The sequence below is a fragment of the Macaca fascicularis genome, chromosome X (genome assembly GCF_037993035.2).
Source record: "Macaca fascicularis isolate 582-1 chromosome X, T2T-MFA8v1.1".
Classification (NCBI taxonomy): domain Eukaryota; kingdom Metazoa; phylum Chordata; class Mammalia; order Primates; family Cercopithecidae; genus Macaca; species Macaca fascicularis.
The window spans coordinates 74,314,774-74,334,811 of record NC_088395.1 but is presented as its reverse complement, the minus strand read 5'-3'; the positions used below and the strand labels follow the sequence as shown (position 1 = coordinate 74,334,811).

Sequence of the window (20,038 nt, the reverse complement as noted above, 5' to 3'; positions counted from 1 at the left end):
ACTTCTCTTGAATTCTGTATCCCCTATAAAATATAATATTGGTGATTCCATTCTTCCACAGTCTTGCTAATGGACATACTGACCGTCTAATGCTCAATACTATTTCCTGATTATGGCTGAATGTGCCCCAGGAGGCAAAATCTTCCAAAACAATTCCACATATGTTGGGAGTTTCAGACACTGTGAGACAGCATCAGTAGCAAGATATCTTCAGGTAGAGGGCCCTTTCATAAATTCTTAAGTCATAACACATGATTGGTTATCTGTGATACACATGCTCCAATTCCCAACCCCTGTTTTGACCCTGAATTTCCAATGGTGGGAATGGATGCTAGGGAAATTTAAAAAGAAAAAAAATGTACATGAATACAACCTAAGAGTGTGGAAACAATCTAAACCTCCAATAATATAGAGGCATGAGGACAACCGAGCAAAACAGTGACTCTATATATGCATGCATGAGGGCCAGACCTAAAGGAAATGAAGACATGTTTTAAGCATTTGTTCTGTTAGGGTGGTGGACTTAAAAATAAAGTCATTAGCAGAAAGTGTAAACCTCCAGATAGGTAATGTATTTTCACATACTTAAGAATTAAGGTTGAAGCCCACCAGACACAATGCATTCCGGTAGAGGTTTTCAATGTGTTTAAAGTAAAATCATGGTTTCAGCCAAGTGAATCTTTGTCTGAAGAGCTCTGTCTAGTGGAGGAAAGAGAACTGTAAGTGCATTACTGAAAGATAAAGCAGGAAGTGGTAAGAACCACAGAGAGACACCCATGAAGTGATGTGGGAGTACAGGAGATGGCGAGGTACCTTTCGATGGGGTGGATGCTTCATGGAGGAGGAGGCATTCGAGTGAGGCCTTGAAGGAAGGCAGGACTTAAGAATATGGAAATGTGGAGAAAAAGCACCTGAGGCAGAAGAGATAGCCTGAGTAAAGGAAAGGATAGGAGAAAGTGTGGGTGTGCTTTGAGATAAAGGAATAATTTAACTATATTGTAATACAGTCCCTGAAATATCCTGGTATCCTTGGGTGGGAAACAAGCACTAATCTTCCATTGTCGGGATGGAATAAAAAATGAAAATCTATCAACCAACCTGAAATAAAATTAGCAAACACTGTTCTGTTTGGGCTTTGATTTAAATCAATTAGTTGTTCTATAATTCTCAATAACACTGTTTTTTGGGGGGCTTTGATTTAAACCAATCAACTGCTACAGTGATCTCTCTCTCATTTTCCACTTATCTCTTATGACACTTATCACAGCAGTCTTTAATTTTTGTTTTCACACAGATATCTCCTACTAAGCTTTAAGATCTTTGAGAGAAGGACTGTGTTTGATTCATCACTGACAATGAGTTCTTAGCATAAAGCAGAAGGGCTGCAATATATGTGTCCACTGTGTGCTGTCATTTGCTCCCACTGGACTGAAACTATGCTTTACTCATTTCTCTCTCCCTGGCACCCAGCACGAGGCCTGACATAAAACAGATGCTTGGTGTTTGTTGAACTGAGGTGAATTAGGTGTATTCCTGTTCTCTCAGTCTTCTGTGCCTCAGTTTCCATATTTGTAAAATCAGGGTAGTAGTAAGAGTATCTACTACCTTATAGAGTTGTTGTGAGGATTAAGTATGCACTTAGTATAGTACTTAACACACGGAAAATGTTTGGTAACATTAGGCACTATGATTATCATCATCATTATTATTGTTTATTTTGTTGTTGTTAAAGCTTCCAAACCTGCTGATAGAGACAGGCCCATTGTACTATGCCAGCCTGGGTTAGGATTGTTTCCATGCCTGGGGATGGGGAGGCTCTGTTTATAGATTTTTTCTCCGCCATGTCCCATCACATTGTATCTGCCGCAGGTAGATACTCTTTGCAGTGCTAAAGCTGCAACTGAAATCTCCTTGAGGCCAGGGCTAGCTCACATTTGTCTGTGGATGCATACAAGGCCTGACACCATACATGCTTGTTGAAAAAATAAATGAGTGAAAAGTACTCACCTTCAACCCTTTTCCCTGCCATTGGACTATGAGAATACAAATGCTTATAGCCTGGAGTTCTCCCTAGCTAGGGGACAGGGCCCAGAACCCAGGGAGCTCTGTGCTGCCACCTTGCCATCACTCTAGCCAACTTTCTTTAGTTTTGGGTACTTGGGGATGGACTCATCTGTAAGGCTTCAAAACTATCCATGTCCAAAAATAATTACTATCAAATTATCCATATAAATAGCAACAGACAAATTATTTAATCCACATTAGCATTTCTACAGTGACATAATCGGAGCATTGGAAATGTGCTGTAATTTGATGAGGGACTGATTTCTCATTTGTGCACTAGGAAGTACTGTTATCAGTGTTTGGTTCATTTTATTTTCAAAAGTCTATCGCCATGCTAGGAAATTTCAAGTTGCCTTATCTCATGTTATCCTTATGAATCCTCTGGGGGTGGTCATCATTATTCCTATTTTATAGTTAAAAAAACTAAGCCTTTGGGAGTGGTATCGTTTTCCCAAGGTCACACTACTAATGGATATTAGACCTAAGATCAAGTTTTTTACGTTTATATCAATAGAATTCTTGAGTAGAGAGCATTTGAATATCTCAGTAGTGCTCACTAGGTAGGTGGGAAATTACTCCATACCTCCATATCCCTTTTTTTGTTTCCTATATCTATCTCTGTTCCCATGGAACAATAATTTGAACTTAAACTTGCTGGCTAGTCATTGTCAAGTTGCAAAAGAGACAAAGAAAACTCTTTCCAAGTGACACGGGCTACAGAGGAGTTTTAGGGGAGTTGAAGAGGCTACACAGGTGGGATGGCAGAAGAAGCTATGCAAAAAAAGCGGGAAGTAGGAGGCTTTTAGTTATAAACAACACAAATGGAGAACCAACCCCTTCTGTATTCTGAAGCTGAGCAGAGTTAAGAGACCTCAAGGACAGGATGTCTACTTACTGATGGGCCCTGAGGGCTCTTGGCAGGGTGTTATCCCCCTCTCTTCAGATGGAGCTTTGGACAAGATCTGAAGTTGATTCAGGTAGAAGTCAGAGATAAGCAGTATGTACTTGCTGGTTTTGGTTGGCTGCTTTTTAAAAGGATCAGAACTGTAGAGTGGGTGAAGACAGAGGGATGTAAAGCTAACCTATAGAAAGCAGAATGAGTACTAGTACAGTGCCATAGTTTCATTTTAAACAAAATAGTCATAGTCCAGACCGAAGTATTACCTTGTTTTTGAAAGAAATGTCCTCCTCCCCCACAACAGACAAGCAAGACAATACCACTATAACCAAACTACATTCCTCCAAGAGGTCCATAGCACTAGGAATGTAGGAAACGGCATGCTAGATAAAAGATAATCCAGCTTAGTTTTAAAAAATATTCATCCAGCTTCAGGAAAGGGAGTTTTAAAAATTAGTTACACAGGTGCTGGCTCAGGTTTCTATTGAATCTAGCCTCAGCATACTTTAAGACACACCTCTGGCTGGACAAGGGAAACCAAAGGCTGGAAAATATGGAGAATAATTTATGACCTTGCTAGCTCTTCTCCTGGACAGTGGCTTAGGAGTTGAATTTGCTGGGGAGGTCAGACTTATCCTGTTGGGGGCAAAGATACACAGAGAGCTCTGACACCTTCAAGACCAAAGTCTGGAAGTCAGGAGAGGCAAAGAACACGTGCCGGCTGGGCTGGCTGGGGAATGTTACTCACAGCGTAAAAAGTAAAGAGGAAGAAATTGACCTTTGTTATATTCTCATACAGATGCGATGGCCTTTCTGGTCCCTAATTAAGTAACTCTAAAGTGAAGTGAAATCTTACACCAACCCAAGGCCTCCTTTACCTGGGGAATACCACAGATACCATCTCTCATTTGTTCTTTCTGCCTACTCAGGGACCCCTGCAAGTATATGCGTGCCTATGACCAAGACTCACTCTAGGAAAAGGATCCAAAACTTACTGAGTACCAGGAGCTTTATTACACATCATTTAGTTCTTACAATAGTTCTGTAAGATATTATTATCCTTATAGAGGCATTCAATATAATTTGCTTGAGGTCACATATGTATTAAGTCTTACAACTAAGGATTGAAATTCGGTCTGCCTGTTTCCCAAAAAATTATGCATACAAAGTGAACCATTGGCCAATGGATGAATCTGGATTATCTGTAAAATTTTAGAGATTTACTACTAAAATTATTGTTAACGATTTATATTGTTATATATTTATTTTTAAAATCTTCAAGATCATTTAATACAACCATGTTACTGCTCCAATGGAGATTTTAATGTACAAAGAGGGAACTAGACATGCTTAATGCCAGGTGTTAAGTCAGTAGCAGAGCCAGAGCCCCGATCTGGTGCTCTTACACTGCATCTTGTTACACTACCTGGATAGTAACCTTCCGAAAATCCCAGACACCAGCCTAAGGCAGCTATGGACAGCTCAGCATGGGGAGGGAGCAAGGTACAAAGAGCCAATTGAAGGCCTGTCAAGCAGCTTGCTGCATCTGATGAGATTCCCCACAATGACTTCGAGATTCCATAATGCTCCCCAAACAAGCCTCCCGCTTTCATATCACCTTGTCTTTGCTCAACCTGTTCCCTCCTCCTGAAGTTCTCTTTCTACCTTTTTGTATCTGGCAAATTCTTATCTATCCCTCAAGATCCAGATCAACCCTTAACTCCTCTGTGAAGCCTTCCTAAACTTTCCAGGTAAAATAAATCATTCTCTCATACTATCTGCTCAGGGAATTATGTGCCTACTTTTAGTACAGCAGTAATCTCACTCTTTCATGTTGGTAACTATTCACCACATAGCCACTGACTATTTGTATGACTTTGGGCAAATCACTCAACTCTTTTGTGTCTCGGTTCCCTCATTTGTAAATTGAGGGTATACAGATTGAATAAGAAAATGCCTACAAAGCATCTAATGCATCTTGACTGCTCAATAAACAGTTTTAGCTGTTATTTCATGTCTCTTATCCCAGTGCCTGGTATAGGTCTCATGTACACAGTAGGCACTGACTGTTGAATAAACGTATGTTATGTGGGGAAAATGCCAGGCATTAAATAGCCATGTTGGATATCACTGTAGTCAGAATACTCCCTTATGGGTCTATAAAATCCTTACCAAAGACAAGACCAGTATTCTGTAATTTTCTGTTACAGAGCCTCTGAGATCCATGTAAAAGCTATGAATACACTCCCTAAAAAAGTTTATACATGCACATACACACAAAACAACCTTGCAACAATCCTTACACCAAGAATTCTCTTACAGAGTCCTCTCACTACGGAATACCTTTATTACTCATTAACTTACTAGGGGGGAAGACATACAGTTACAGAAGATGGTCTCACACAATGGCAGCAAAGGCAGAGAGGACTATCAGGGACTAAGCTCCTTCTGGGAACCAAGGGCCATAAATGCTTACTATACTGCCTCACATAATTCTTGAGAATTGCAAGGTAATGACCTCTGTAACTCTGCTAATTAGCTGTGAAGCAGGAGGGTCTCTCAGGCAGAAAACTATAAATGGCAGGGAGGCTCTCACTTCTGCCATTTATATGCTATAGAAACCCAGGAAAGTAATTTCCTCTCTCTGAGCCTCACTTTACTTTTCCATGAAACGGTTTGACCAGATTTTTTGATTTCCAAATTCCCTTCCTTCAAGTTTTAGTGTTTAAAGATCCTGCAGTTTTGAACACTGCAAATCTTTTAAGTATTTTCATGAAATAACCTGTGACTGAATCAACCATCCTGTAAGTAAATGAGCTTGTGACCTATAGGAATGTGCTTCTGTAACTTAAGGAACTGTTAGAAGTCCATGGCCTTCAGGGCCCACATCCAGATACCACAATGAAATCAAGGTCCATCCACACAATGATGTGACTCAGGAGAGGAAGGAAAAACAGAATTTTAAAACCCTAATATAGGAAAACAAGTTACTGCCTTTATGACTTTTTAATTCTATCCTGAAAGACAATATTCTCTGTTTTCTGACATCGAGGAGGAGGGAAATGGATTTCTCTTGCTACTGGCCCCATGGAAAACACTCTGTGGCATGCTCTGCTGAGAAGGCTCAAACCAAAGAGCCAAGGAACCATGAATCTACATTTATATCCTCACATCCTGTCTAAGCTCTTTCTTTAGCTTGGTCATAAGGAGCAAAATTCTCATGAGCACAGGTGTTAAGTTGTGCTTCCTGTTCTATAGTTGTGTGACAACAGTGAATTAAAAGCGACCATGCTGGGTCTCATCAGCATCAGAACTTCCCCCTGAAGCATATAAGTTGGTAGAAGGACTATGGCCCACATGTCCCTCATACATCTAATAAAGAGAGTTGCTGATGAACTACCAGCTGTTTTAAGTGCTTGGAGTTTTCTTAGGAAGACAAGCTCCCTGTGATGTTAGCGATACTTGGTGGTTTCTCGGTTACTCCCCACAGTACTTAACATCTTTCTTAACTTCCTTCTCTCATATTTCACTCTGCTGTTGCTCTTCATTGCTGCCTTTCTTGTTGCCTAGGCATAGTACTTGGTTTCTATGTTGGCTTATTTGAGGAGCTGCTGTGATGGAACAGAGTGAATGCTGCCTTTGACCCCAGAAGACCTGGGTTCAAATTCCAGATACATTATTTATTACCTGCTGATGAACTGGCAAAGCCTCAGTTTACTCATATGGAAAACCAAGAGAATAACTTCTCACTCTGTACCAAGATAGTTGCAAAGTTCAAATGGACAGTAGATAGGGTGGCCTTTCATCCACTGAAGAGCTTTAAAGATTGTCACATTTTCATGCCTGTAATCTCAGCACTTTGGGAGGCTGAGGTGGGTGGATCACGAAGTCAAGAGTTCGAGACCAGCCTGGCCTATATGGTGAAACTCTGTCTCTACTGAATATATATATATATATATATATATATATATATATATATATATATGAAAAAATAGCTAGGTGTGGTGGTGCACCCCTGTAGTCCCAGCTGTTCGGGAGGGTGAGGCAGGAGAATCGCATGAACCTGGGAGGCGGAGCTTGCAGTGAGCCGAGATCATGCCACTGCACTCCAGTCTGGGCGACAGGCAGAGCAAGACTCCGTCTCAAAAAAAAATGCCACTTTTATGATTAATAAACTATAACCTCCTGGAAGCAAGCCCTGTACCTTGAGTATGTCAGCCCAATATCCTACATGTAGTAAGCACTCCGTAAATATTTACTGACTGAATGCATGAGGATATTACTACCAGGCCTGTTCTCATGAGGTGCTCTGCAGGGACAGGCATTAGTCTAGATAGGAGGAATAGTGATTTCACTGGAGTGCCTAAGTAGTCACAACACAGCCTGGGAGCAAAGGGACTGATAATTCTAAACCTTGTTCCCTTTATCAAGAGTCATTCACCTCCAAATCTCAGTTCAATTTTCTCAGGTTTGTAGGTACAAAGCTCACTAGCATCTGTACAAGGCTGAAAGCAGCTGCCTAGCTATGAAGAGACAGGGAAGGAAGATGAAAATCTGAAAAACAGTTTCCAGAAGCATGCACACATGGCTACTATAACTGAAGATATTGTTTTACAATGATGACTTCTCGAAGAATTCAGTTATTTTGAGGAGCAGTTTGCTCCTTGCTGTGGGTCTAGAATCCAGATAATTAATACATAATTTCTATCTCTGAAGAGAGAGTGAGTCTGACACTTATCCTCACAATAGCAGTCAACTGCAAAAATGAACTACCAGAGTTTGATAGTCACCCAGAAATTCCCTTAAAGGACTGAAGAAGCTTCTGGCTGCAGAATATGGACAGGCAATACAAAATTGATAAGGGTTACTGTAGCCTTGTAGTGTAGTTTGAAGTCAGGTAACTTGATACCTCTAGCTTTATTCTTTTTGCTTAGAATTGTCTAGGGTATATGGGCTCTTTTTGGTTCCATATGAAACTTAAAGTAGTATTTTCTAATTCTGTGAAGAAAGTCAATGGTAGCTTAATGGGGATAGCACCGAATCTATAATTTACTTTGGGCAGTATGGCAATTGTCACGATATTGATTCTTCCTATCCATGAGCATGGAATGTTTTTCCATTTGTTTGTGTCCTCTCTTATTGCCTTGAGCAGTGGTTTGTAGTTCTCCTCGAAGAGGTCCTTCACATCCCTTGTAAGTTGTATTCCTAGGTATTTTGTTCTCTTTGTAGCAATAGTGAATGGGCAAAGTCTTCATGACTAAAATACCAAAAGTAATGGCAACAAAAGCCAAAAATGACAAATGAAATCTAATTAAACTAAAGAGCTTCTACATAGCAAAAGAAACTAGCATCAGAGTGAACAACCAACCTACAGAATGAGAGAAATTTTTGCAATCCATCCATCTGACAAAGGGCTAATATCCAGAATCTACAAGGAACTTAAACATATTTACAAGAAAAAAACAACCACATCAGAAAATGGGTGAAGGATATGAACAGGCACTTCTCAAAAGAAGACATTTATGCGGCCAGCAAACATATGAAAAAAAGCTCATCATCACTGGTCATTAGAGAAATGCAAATCAAAACCACAATGAGATACCATGTCATGCCAGTTAGAATGGTGATCATTAAGAAGTCAGGAAACAACAGATGCTGGAGAGGATGTGAAGAAATAGGAATGCTTTTACATTGGTGGTGGGGGTGTAAATTAGTTCAACCATTATGAAAGACAGTGTGGAGATTCCTTAAGGATCTAGAACCTGAAATATCATTTGACCCAGCAATCCCATTACTGGGTATACACCCAAAGGATTATAAATCATTCTTCTATAAAGATACATGCATACGTATGTTTATTGCAGCACTATTCACAATAGCACAGACTTGGAATCAACCGATACGCCCATCAATGATAGACTGGATAAAGAAAATGTGGCACATATACACCATGGAATACTATACAGCCATCAAAAAGGATGAGTTCATGTCCTTTTCAGGGACATAGATGAAGCTGGAAACCATCATTCTCAGAAAACAAACACAGGAACAGAAAACCAAACACTGCATGTTCTCACTCATAAGTGGGAGTTGAACAATGAGAAAACATGGACACAGGGAGGGGAACATCACACACTGGGCTAGGGGAGGGATAGCATTAGAATAAATAACTAATGCAGATGACGGGTTGTTGGTTTCAGCACACCACCACGGCACGTGTATACCTATATAAGAAACCTGCACATTCTGAACATGTATCACAAAAGTTAAATATAATAAATTAAAAAATAATAATAAGGGACTAGGAAATTGGTAAGGCATGGTAGCAGAAGGCAGTGGACTCAAAAGATCTTGCAAGTGACAAAGGCTATGTAAGCATTGCAGATATTTACATAATGGTGCAAGTACTATGGCAACTTCTTATTAATCTCTGTTTCATAAAATGCACAGGCTATAAATAAGCAGGCACAGGGCCACTACGAAGCAGCAATGGCAAATTCTTGGCATGGCTCCCGAATTGGGCACTGACAGAGACTTGGGTGGGCACCAACTGCAATGAGTTACAGAGCTAAATTATTTCTTCTGCAAGCCTGTGGTCTAGTCGTGTTATGGGGAGGCCCAGAATTAAGCCAGTGAGTGTGCGAAGACAGAATCATGAGGTAATATATGGCAGATCCACAACTCAGCTGGCTTCCTGGGATCTACTTTCTATGAGACACACAATTTTTCCATGATACTTGGTACCAGAGAGTCCCCAAAGTGCTTCCTTTTTGCCATCTGGAATATATGTGTCATCCAGAAAAGTTCTTTCATGTATAGTTCATAGTTATCCACACATTTACAACACAGAAGTCTAGAAAATGCTTGAAATATTTTCAGTTTCTCCTCTGGGTATTGCAAGGAGGAGTGATCTACTAGATCATTAAAACAAAATAGTATCCTCTTCTAGCATTTCTAGACATTTAGTTTTTCTCCTGTTTAGTAAAAGGCTCAGGGCCAAGAAGCCACTAGGCCAGGCATTCTGTGCTAACAAGATGTGCAAACTTTGGCCTACTGAGAAAAAAATTTTAAATTAGATAATCTAGAGAGCTACTAAAATACCAAGAGATGGGAAAACATAAAACCTTTGCAGATTTATAAGTACAGAAGTGATTATCTAAAGCAGAGGTCAACAAACTGCAGCCCATAAACCAAATCCACTCTACCATCTGTTTTTGTGAGGCCCAACGAGATAAGAATGATTTCTAAATTTTTAAATGGTTAAAAAGAAAAATAATATTAAATGATATGTGAAAAATAAGTGAAATTCAAATTTCAGTGCCCATAAAGTTTTATTGGAACACAGCTACTCCCATTAGTTCAAGTATTATCCATGGCTGCTTTCATCCTACAAAGGCAGAGCTGAGTAGTTGACACAGAGACCATATGATCTACAAAGCCTAAAATATTTACTACATGGCCCTTTACAAAAAGTTAACCAACCCCTAAATCTAAAGTCTGTCTGCGACTTTTAAGAAAACCAGAGACAGAAACATGAGAGGAGTTTTGTGAAAAGATCTCTAGGACTCGCTGGAATCCATCATTCTTAGCAAACTATAACAAGAACAGAAAACCAAACACCGCATGTTCTCACTCATAGGTGGGAACTGAACAATGAGATCACTCGGACTCAGGAAGGGGAACATCACACACCGGGGCCTATCATGGGGAGGGGGTAGGGGGTAGGGATTGCATTGGGAGTTATACCTGATGTAAATGACGAGTTGATGGGTGCAGCACAGCAACATGGCACAAGTATACATATGTAACAAACCTGCACGTTATGCACATGTACCCTACAACTTAAAGTATAATAATAATAAATAAATTTAAAAAAAAAAAAAAAAAAAAAAAGATCTCTAGGACTCGCAAAGTCAGGATCAGTCAACTCCTTGGCCAAAGATACCTGATGAAGGCTCTGTTGAAGCTGCAAGCAGATCCTCTTAGCAGAGTTAATTTGCCTCTGGGAAATGTTACTCAAAAAGTCAGGGAGTGAAGGGGACACTGATATGCACCAAAAACTCTCTGCTAGACTCCAAACTAGAGGTAACATTCAATTCCACATGAGTTGAGGTGGGAAAGAATGGATTTAAAGGACAGAAAGAGTTCAATGAGGGTTCACTTGCATTTCTTCCCTAACAAAAACCTGGGGTGAGAGAGAGAATCAAAGCCATACTTACATAAAATTTGCCAAAGAAACTAAATTGGGACCTATTGTAAACATCAGTGAGGATGGTGTAATTCTTTGAGTTCAGAATGTAAACTACAGTTTCAATTTTATGATGTGTACCAAACAGCACTCCATGTGTACAAAACAAATGGACATATAATCTCCAACGTTTTACTAGAAAATATCTGAAAAATAGTAAATTCTTGAGCACATAATGCACATGATGGATTAATTAACCCTCTTTGAAACATAATGAGGTAGAGATGGGGATTCATATCCTGATTTTCCAGATGAGAAATAGAAAAGAAAGGAAGTTACCCAGCAATGATCACAAGGTAAAAATCTCAGAGTCCTGAGTTTTAACCCACTCCATACATAGTACACTCTCTCAGCTGGCTCTATCCCCATCTGAAGATTGCTTCTTTAATTGATTAGGATCTTGGATTAGTCATCTTCTAGGAAAGCAAGACCAAAAACATATGCAGGTATAAATACACGTGAGTTTGCTGAAATGATGATGATTATGTTTGTAATTTGTAGAACGATCACAAAATGTCTAAGTTGGAAGCACATTTTGAAATATCTAGTTCAAGTCCGTTGTTTTACAGTCAAGGAAAACTGAGGTTCAAAAGGGGAAATTTCTTACCCAAGACTATACAACTAAAACCTCTCTGAGCCCTTACCTCTGTTTATGGGTATTGCTTTGCTTTGACTTCCTGGTCTCTTAGCATTCAAAATGCCTTCCCTTTCACCGCCCCATTCATCCTACCCACACCATAAACCAACTATTTCCCTACATGCCTGTTTCTAACCCAGAGTTCATCCCACCAAGCACTGCCCCCCAACACAGACTTAGACCAACTTTCTCTCTGCCCTCACCCCCTACCCTCCCCCCACACACTATGACCAAGTTTCTGTCAACCATAACTTGGTCATTTTACCCTCATGGCTTAGTAGCATGATTTTTTCTCGCCAGACCCTTTTTTCTATGCAGACCTTTCCCTGCCCAGCTTCACCCTCACCCCAATTCTCCAATATTACTGACAAGGAGAAAATGTAGGACTCCCCCTTCCCACTCTTCCTCAACAACAAAACCTGGCCAGATTACAACTGACTCTGTGCTGAGCCCTGCATCGATGACAGCCTAAAAGTCCCATGTGTTATAAACCATCAAAGCTAGAAATATATTTCTGTCTGAGATTCCAGGCTTTTAAGTCCTGTACTTGTGCCCATTCCAGAGATTTCTGAAACTATGAATTAAGTGATAATCAAGAGTCTGAATACACAGTCTGAGTTAACTGACTACAACAAGCAAATGAGGAAGAGAAAGATTTGTGTTTCTACTCTCTCTAAGACAGGTGTAATTTGATGCTTCAACAAGCCAGATTGAGAACCACCTCCAGAAAGGCCATATGGGTGAAAAAGATGCACTGTAAAAATGGAAAAAGATAATCAAATCAATAAATGTCCTCTTTGGGTAATAAGACAGCCCCCTGCCTTCAAATAGGGATAACGATGGCAGTAAAATCAATCCAACAACTTTACAGATGTGGGGAGAAAGAAAACACCAGTATTTTTTTTTTTTTGCTTTATTTTGGGGGGTGTGTGTGTATGTGTCTGTGTCTGTGTTTTCTAAACCACCTTCTCCTACCTTCAAAGGGCTCAGGACTGAAATTTATGGTCCGTATTTCAAAATAACCATGGGGCTCAGAAGGTTCCCTTTTCCTGGTTTTGCAAGGAATCCATTGTTGATTTTTCATATTTCAAGCAGGCAAGAGCATTTGGCCCCATGAGCTCAGAGAGTTTCCCTAACTTAAGAGACTCTAGGGTGTAGAGCATTTTGAAACCTTGCTGGATTTCTGTATGTTCTGTGAGTTGAGTGATTCCCTCCCCACAACTTCATTGCTTTCTTCCCTGTTCTCAAATGGCACAGGATCCACCTCATGGCAGAGCTCCTCCCAGGCAGCCCTGCCAGCTGCCCTTCTGCCTGTCTCCCTCCTTCAGCTCTAACTTCTGCAGAAAGCTCCCATGTAGGATATATGATACGACAGTAAAATCTTCCCTTTCACAATGTGATAGAGCATTTCCTCTGTTTTCTGAAAATAACAATTTGGTAACCCAGATTTGTAAAACCCAGAAACAGCATCAAGTATAATCTAACCTATCTGACTATTGAATTTGCTTGTTTGTTCACTTGAACTCCTTTCCCATCTGATATGGTTGCTATTACTGTGGTGCCTGGGCTTGCTGATACACTACCTCTAGATGACTGCTCTGTTTCATTTTCTGCTCTATAGACAGGGCCCGCTGAGTGAGAGGTTATGGGGAAGTGCCAGGGTCTCATTGGGGAAGTTGGGGTGGTCTGAAGTCTCTGGAGCCCCTCCTCACTTCCTTTTCTGACAGCCATCCTTTCATGAGTACTCTGAAGAAAGGAAGGCACTGCTCTCAGGCTCTTTAGGCTCTGCTCTAGGCCTCACTGACCAGACCTAGACACTAGGGCCCTGGGCTTCATGCTAGCCCAGCATAAACAGTAGCAATGGGTCATTTGGGGGTATGAGCTGAACATGGGGCATGTTTTTAGTAATACCAAATGATAGCTGCCTTCTTGTGGGCCCCGAGGACTGGAAGTAAACAACACGGCAGCTTCTGTTTTATAGATATTTCTGCCACCCAGCCAAAATGATGAATCAACACTCATCATTGTGATTGACTATCATCGAGGAGGTCAGTTAAAGGGCATTCTCTTTCTACCTTTTCTCTAGATGCTTCAAACTCTCTGGTGCTTCTTCCATCCTCTGATGAGTATCAGTACATTTGTGGTGAATGGTGTGGCCTACATACCTATCTTTAAGACTGTTCTCAAGGTTTATAGCCCTTATAGAAGGAAAGGTTCTCTATTCTGGTTCTGACGTGGAACTCAACACTTCCAGCCAGTGAGAGGAAAGAGAAAGGCCTTGGCGGGAAGTACCTCTTTGGGGAAAGTCGGGTCAGAGGTGAATACTGGCGTTTAACAACGGGTCTGGTCCCAGAGCACAAAATCTCTCTCTAGGGGCTCCTCATCAATGTCCTTTTGAGAAGAAAGCCCTCGATACAGGGTGGAGAGTGAAGTGGATAAGCAGGAAGCTTAAGCCCTGGGTGGTTAGAGGAAGAGACATTATCATATATAAGAGGCCTGAAAATGGGAGTTTCTACTGCAGAATGTAGGCTGAGCACCTTTAGGGGTTGAGCAGACATGAGTTGTTCTAAGCTAAATAAAACTAAGGAGCTAGGGCTTGAGCCAATTTAGCCAGATATAAGATGCTACCTTAGATTAAGGTTAGGGACTAATGGACAGGCTTTGAGGTCAGGTCTCTGGAGAGGAGAATAAATGTGTTTCTTCACTCTGAGTTCTTACCTACCTAGGAACTATTAACGCAAAGACAGGTCCCAAGGAGGCAGCAACAGGAGGGAGCAGGTGCAGAGACTGATAGTCTGCTGAAGAGTGAGAACACTCTCTTTCTGGGGCCGAGGCCAGGAAGCCTTTGCTAAGAAACAGTCTCATATTCATCCCAAGGAACAGGCTGGGGACTCAGTTGGGGTTTCTCCACTTCTAACCTCTCTAATAAGGACAAATTTTTCCTTTACTAGCCAGCAGAGTAGAAAACAAGAAGGGAGGAAATTAAATCTTTTCAAATCATTAATTTTTCCTTCATTTCTAGGACCCACTGAGCCCCAAGCCCCAGCTGGGACCACCTTCACTGCCTACATTGCCTGTACAAACAAGGCTGCTGAAACCAGGGAACTAGCAAGTGCAAAAATTTGCTTCCTTAGGCTCCTAAGTTATTTGATAGGGCCTTGCCAATGACTCTGTTTCTGAGATGATAAAATCCTGGGCCCTGAAAGGTTAGTGTCTCTCTCTGGAAGGTAAAGGAGAAAGGGAAACAGAAGTGCATGTGCATGTCCCTTTACCTTCAGCGGCTCTTTTGAAGAAGACCTTGCAGCTTCCACATGTGAGAGCTCCATAGTGACACCCAGAAGCTTCATCTCCACAGATCAGGCAGGTCTTCTGGGGTGGAAAGTAATAGTCAATTGGCAAAACATGGTCCCTGGCAGTCTCCAAACTGGAAAGACACAAAAAACCAATGCAACACATGTCATTGAATGGCAGAAATAGGCAAGTGAAGTCTGAGGTCTTCAGGATTAACCTGCATGCATAAACTACTATTATTTGATGCTCAAGTGAGTTAGTGTGAAGCTGAATTTTCTGAGACTTCTCCTAAAGATGGTGGTAGTAGGGTGTGACTGAGCCTTTTTGGATCTTGCCAAGGGATTAGGGAAGTTCTCTGGGATTAGCCAATCTCATAGTCTATGTCTATAAGAGGCAGCAATGAAAGTAGGAAACCTGAGGTTAAGATATCTAACTTAAGGTGGTGTTCAGGCAACATTTTCAGACTAATTAAATGATATGAACCCAGTTTTGTGACTTTACCTTATCCAAAGGGAGAACTATAACAAAATCAGACAAAATATCAAAGGAATTTGATGTTCCTTGTTTTAGCTCCTCGAGCCTCAAATCTCATCTATAAAATAGGGATAATATCTCCCATCCTATTGAGCTGCTGCTGTGAGTGGTAATATAAATCAGATAATGGAGAAAATGTCCTTGGAATAAATACACAAGGATAGTGATTAGTATTATCATACAAGTCTTGTTATTTTTTCCCCCATTTCTTCACTTTCCTTAGGTGTTTCTCTAGATCACATGGACATCTGCCGGATTCCATTCCACAACATAAAGTACCAAGCATAATCCCTATGCCTGAGGCTTCTGTTGAAAAAATGATGCACGGTGATCCTGGACATCTTTTAGGCTACTACCATCAAAATACTTGGCCACTAAGGGACTCATAAGTTCTTTGGGCAAGGATGGAGCTTCAGAAGTCACCTTGTTTAACTACCTTTCTCCAAGAACATCTGTGCCCAAGCTCTTTCAGGTGGATATGAAAGAGAAGAGTCAGAAAGCAAATCCTAAAACCTTCATGGAAGGTTAATTCTCAGTCTCCTATAGTAAAAAATTCAAGTTTGAACAAAATGGAACATTGTTCTCACTACCCAAAGGTCAACTTTTGTCTTTCCTATGTCTTATGCCTAAGCATTAAACAAAACTCAAGTGGCATTCTGGGTTAATCTGCCTCAGAGAGATGACAACTGCTCATGCTATCATTCACAAGAGCACAACTGCTGTATTTTATAAGTACTTCTTCCTTACTAAGGAATGAAGGAAAATGAGCCCTAATGGGAGCCTGTTTGCTGTGTCGGGTGATTTCAACACCTAACAATAACTCTGTGAAGACAAGCTTATTTTCTCATTTTAATATTCATTGTACAGATGAAAGAAGTAAGACTTGGAGAGGAGTTCAGAAGAATTTGACTCCAAGTCCATCACAGTTTCCATTATCCTATTGTCTTCTCACCATTCACCTTTACTTTCCACCAATGGCCATTTCGTTCAAATGCTCAGCACAGTCATCAGAATAAAAAAAAATAAAAACATGAAAGGTTATCCTCCCCTCAGCCCCAAGTGAACGGCTCTGGCAGGACAAGAACAAAGAAAACTTTCACTCACTTTACAAGCACTTTACCAGCAAGACACAAATATCAGCCTTTATTCAAGTCCCAAGTACAACAGAAAGCAATCGAAAAGTTCTACTGATTTGCACACTCAGTGGCTTGATATCATGGCCTATCTTCACTCCCCACAAGCCTTCCTTTCCCTACCCTAACTAGAAAGCCAGCAAGAGCACTTCCAACAAACCAAGGCTAGCAAGGCCATAAGTTCCACAAGGAAGGAGCTTACTTCCAATATACAATTCAGCTAAATGCTAAGATCATAATTCCTTTGGCTAAAAATGTCATTTCCTTGGGTAAAAACTGTGCCCCCTTCCTCAGTCCTGAATGAAACATGGAGAAGAAATAGAAAATTTTCCCAAGTACCTTTCTCCTTTCTCCACCTTTTTGATTTCTGTTACTAACACAAACAGTCCAAATAAAATCAGAACAACGTGCATTTAGGCACTCTATGTGCCAGGCCATTTCATACATATCATCTCATTTAATTCTTCCAACAACCTACCAGGTAGCTCTGTATCATCCCTATATCACAGAAGAGGAAACTGATGCTAAGAACAATTAAGTGAACTTGTTCAAGGTCATGTATCTATTAATAATAAGTGGCAATGCCAGGATTCCATCCTGGGTGAGTCTGACTCCAAAGTGTAGATTCTTAACCACTGACAAACCATGTTGTGCTACTGAAGGTTAAGATTAGGTAGATTGGTTCAACTCAACTCTTAGCATCTAGCCCTATGGACCAGGCACAGGGGTAGATGCTGGGGATATAGTGGTGATCGAGATATTTCCTTGGCCCTAAAAAAATACTATCTGTTAGAGAAGAAAGACGGGAAGTAAATAATTATAAAATAAGATAGTAAATGATATAAGAAAGCAGAGTAAAGACTGCTACAGATGAGGATGTACTTCAAAGATGGGATTATTATTTGAAAGACACAAATGTATGTATGGGTAAAGGAGATGACAATGATGATGCTGATGATAATGATGATTATTATTAGATAATTACAAAATAAATATCAGATAAACAGTCTATCTATTTTGTAGATAGACCACTAGCCAGACTAATAAAAAAGAAGAGAGAGAAGAATCATAGATGCAATAAAAAATGATAAAGAGTATATCACCACTCATCCCATAGAAATATAAATTACCATCAGAGAATACTATAAACACCTCTGGGGCACATAAAATAGAAAATCTAGAAGAAATAGAAAAATTCCTGAACACATATACCCTCCCAAGCCTAAATAGACCTCCAAATCCCTGAATAGACCAATAACAAGTTCTGAAATTGAGGCAGTAATTAATAGCCTACCAACCAGAAAATGTCCAGGACCAGATGGATTCACAGCCGAATTCTACCAGGGGTACAAAGAGGAGCTGGTACCATTCCTTCTGAAACTATTCCAATCAATAGAAAAAGAAGGAATCCTCCCTAACTCATTTTATGGGCCAGCATCATCCTGACACCAAAACCTGGCAGAGACACAACAAAAAAAGAAAATGTCAGGACAATAACCCTGATGAACATCAATGCGAAAATCCTCAATAAAATACTGGCAAACCGAATCCAGCAGCACATCAAAAAGCTTATCCACCACGATCAAGTGGGTTTCATCCCTGGAATGCAAGGCTGGTTCAACATACGCAAATCAGTAAACATAATCCATCACATCAACAGAACCAATGACAAAAACCATATGATTATCTCAATAGATGCAGAAAAGGCCTTTGACAAAATTCAACACCCCTTCATGCTAAAACTCTCAATAAACTAGGTATTAATGAAATATATCTCAAAATAAGAGCTATTTATGACAAACCCAGACCCAATATCATACTGAATGGGCAAAAACTGGAAGCATTCCCTTTGAAAACCAGCACAAGACAAGGATGCCGTCTCTCACCACTCCTATTCAACATAGTATTGGAAGTTCCAGCCAGGGCAATCAGGCAAGAGAAATCAATAAAGGGTATTCAAATAGGAAAACAGGAAGTCAAATTGTCTCTGTTTGCAGATGACATGACTGTATATTCAGAAAACCCCATCGTCTCAGTCCAAAATCACCTTAAGCTTATCAGCAACTTCAGCAAAGTCTCAGGATACAAAATCAGTGTGTGAAAATCACAAGCATTCCTATACACTAATAACAGACAAACAGAGAACCAAATCATGAGTGAACTCCCATTCACAATTGCTACAAACAGAATAAAATATGTAGGAATACAACTTACAAGGGATGTGAAGGACCTCTTCATGGAGAATTGCAAACCACTGCTCAAGTAAATAAGAGAGGACAAAAATAACTGGAAAACCATTCCATGCTGAAGGCTAGGAAGAATCATTATCATGAAAATGGCCATACTGCCCAAAGTAATTTACAGATTCAATGCTAATCCCATCAAGCTACCAATGACTTTCTTCACAGAATTAGAAAAAACTACTTTAAATTTCATATGGAACCAATAAAGAGCCCCCATAGCCAAGACAATTCTAAGCAAAAAGAGCAAAACTGGAGGCATCACGCTACCTGACTTCAAACTATACTACAAGGCTACAGTAACCAAAACAGCATGATACTGGTACCAAAACAGATATACAGACCAATGGAACAGAACAGAGGTCTCATAAATAACACCACACATCTACAACCATCTGATCTTTGACAAACCTGACAAAAGCAAGCAATGGGGAAAGGATTCCCTCTTTAATAAATGGTGTTGGGAAAACTGGCTAGCCATATGCAGAAAACTGAACCTGGACCCCTTCCTTACACCTTATACAAAAATTAAATCAAGATGAGTCTTAAACGTAAGACCTAAAACCATTAAATCCCTAGAAGAAAACCTAGGTAATACTATTCAAGACATAAGTATGGTCAAAGACTTCATGACTAAAACACCAAAAGCAACGGCAACAAAAGCCAAAATTGACAAATGGAATCTAATTAAACTAAAGAGCTTCTGCATGGCAAAATAAACTATCATCAGAGTGAACAAAAAACCTACAGAATGAGAGAAAATTTTTGCAATGTATCCATCTGACAAAAGGCTAATATCCAGAATGTACAAGGAACTTAAACAAATTTACAAGAAAAAAACAACCCCATCAAAAAGTGGGTGAAGGAAATTAACAGGCACTTCTCAAAAGAAGACATTTATGCAACCAACAAACATATAAAAAAAAAGGTCATCACCACTGGTCATTAGAGAAATGCAAATCAAAACCACAATGAGAGACTATCACATGCCAG

General features: G+C 40.2%; 1 protein-coding gene across 3 annotated transcripts in view; it reads right to left on the bottom strand.

The window, feature by feature from the left end:
• Positions 1–20,038, bottom strand: part of AR (androgen receptor) — a 168,299-nt gene that overhangs the window by 58,043 nt on the left and 90,218 nt on the right. For all 3 annotated transcript variants that reach the window (XM_005593810.5, XM_065538539.2, XM_074029140.1), the window contains exon 2: positions 15,120–15,271. In XM_005593810.5, the coding sequence (XP_005593867.1) occupies positions 15,120–15,271 (152 nt within the window). The remainder of the gene's footprint in view (positions 1–15,119; positions 15,272–20,038) is intronic.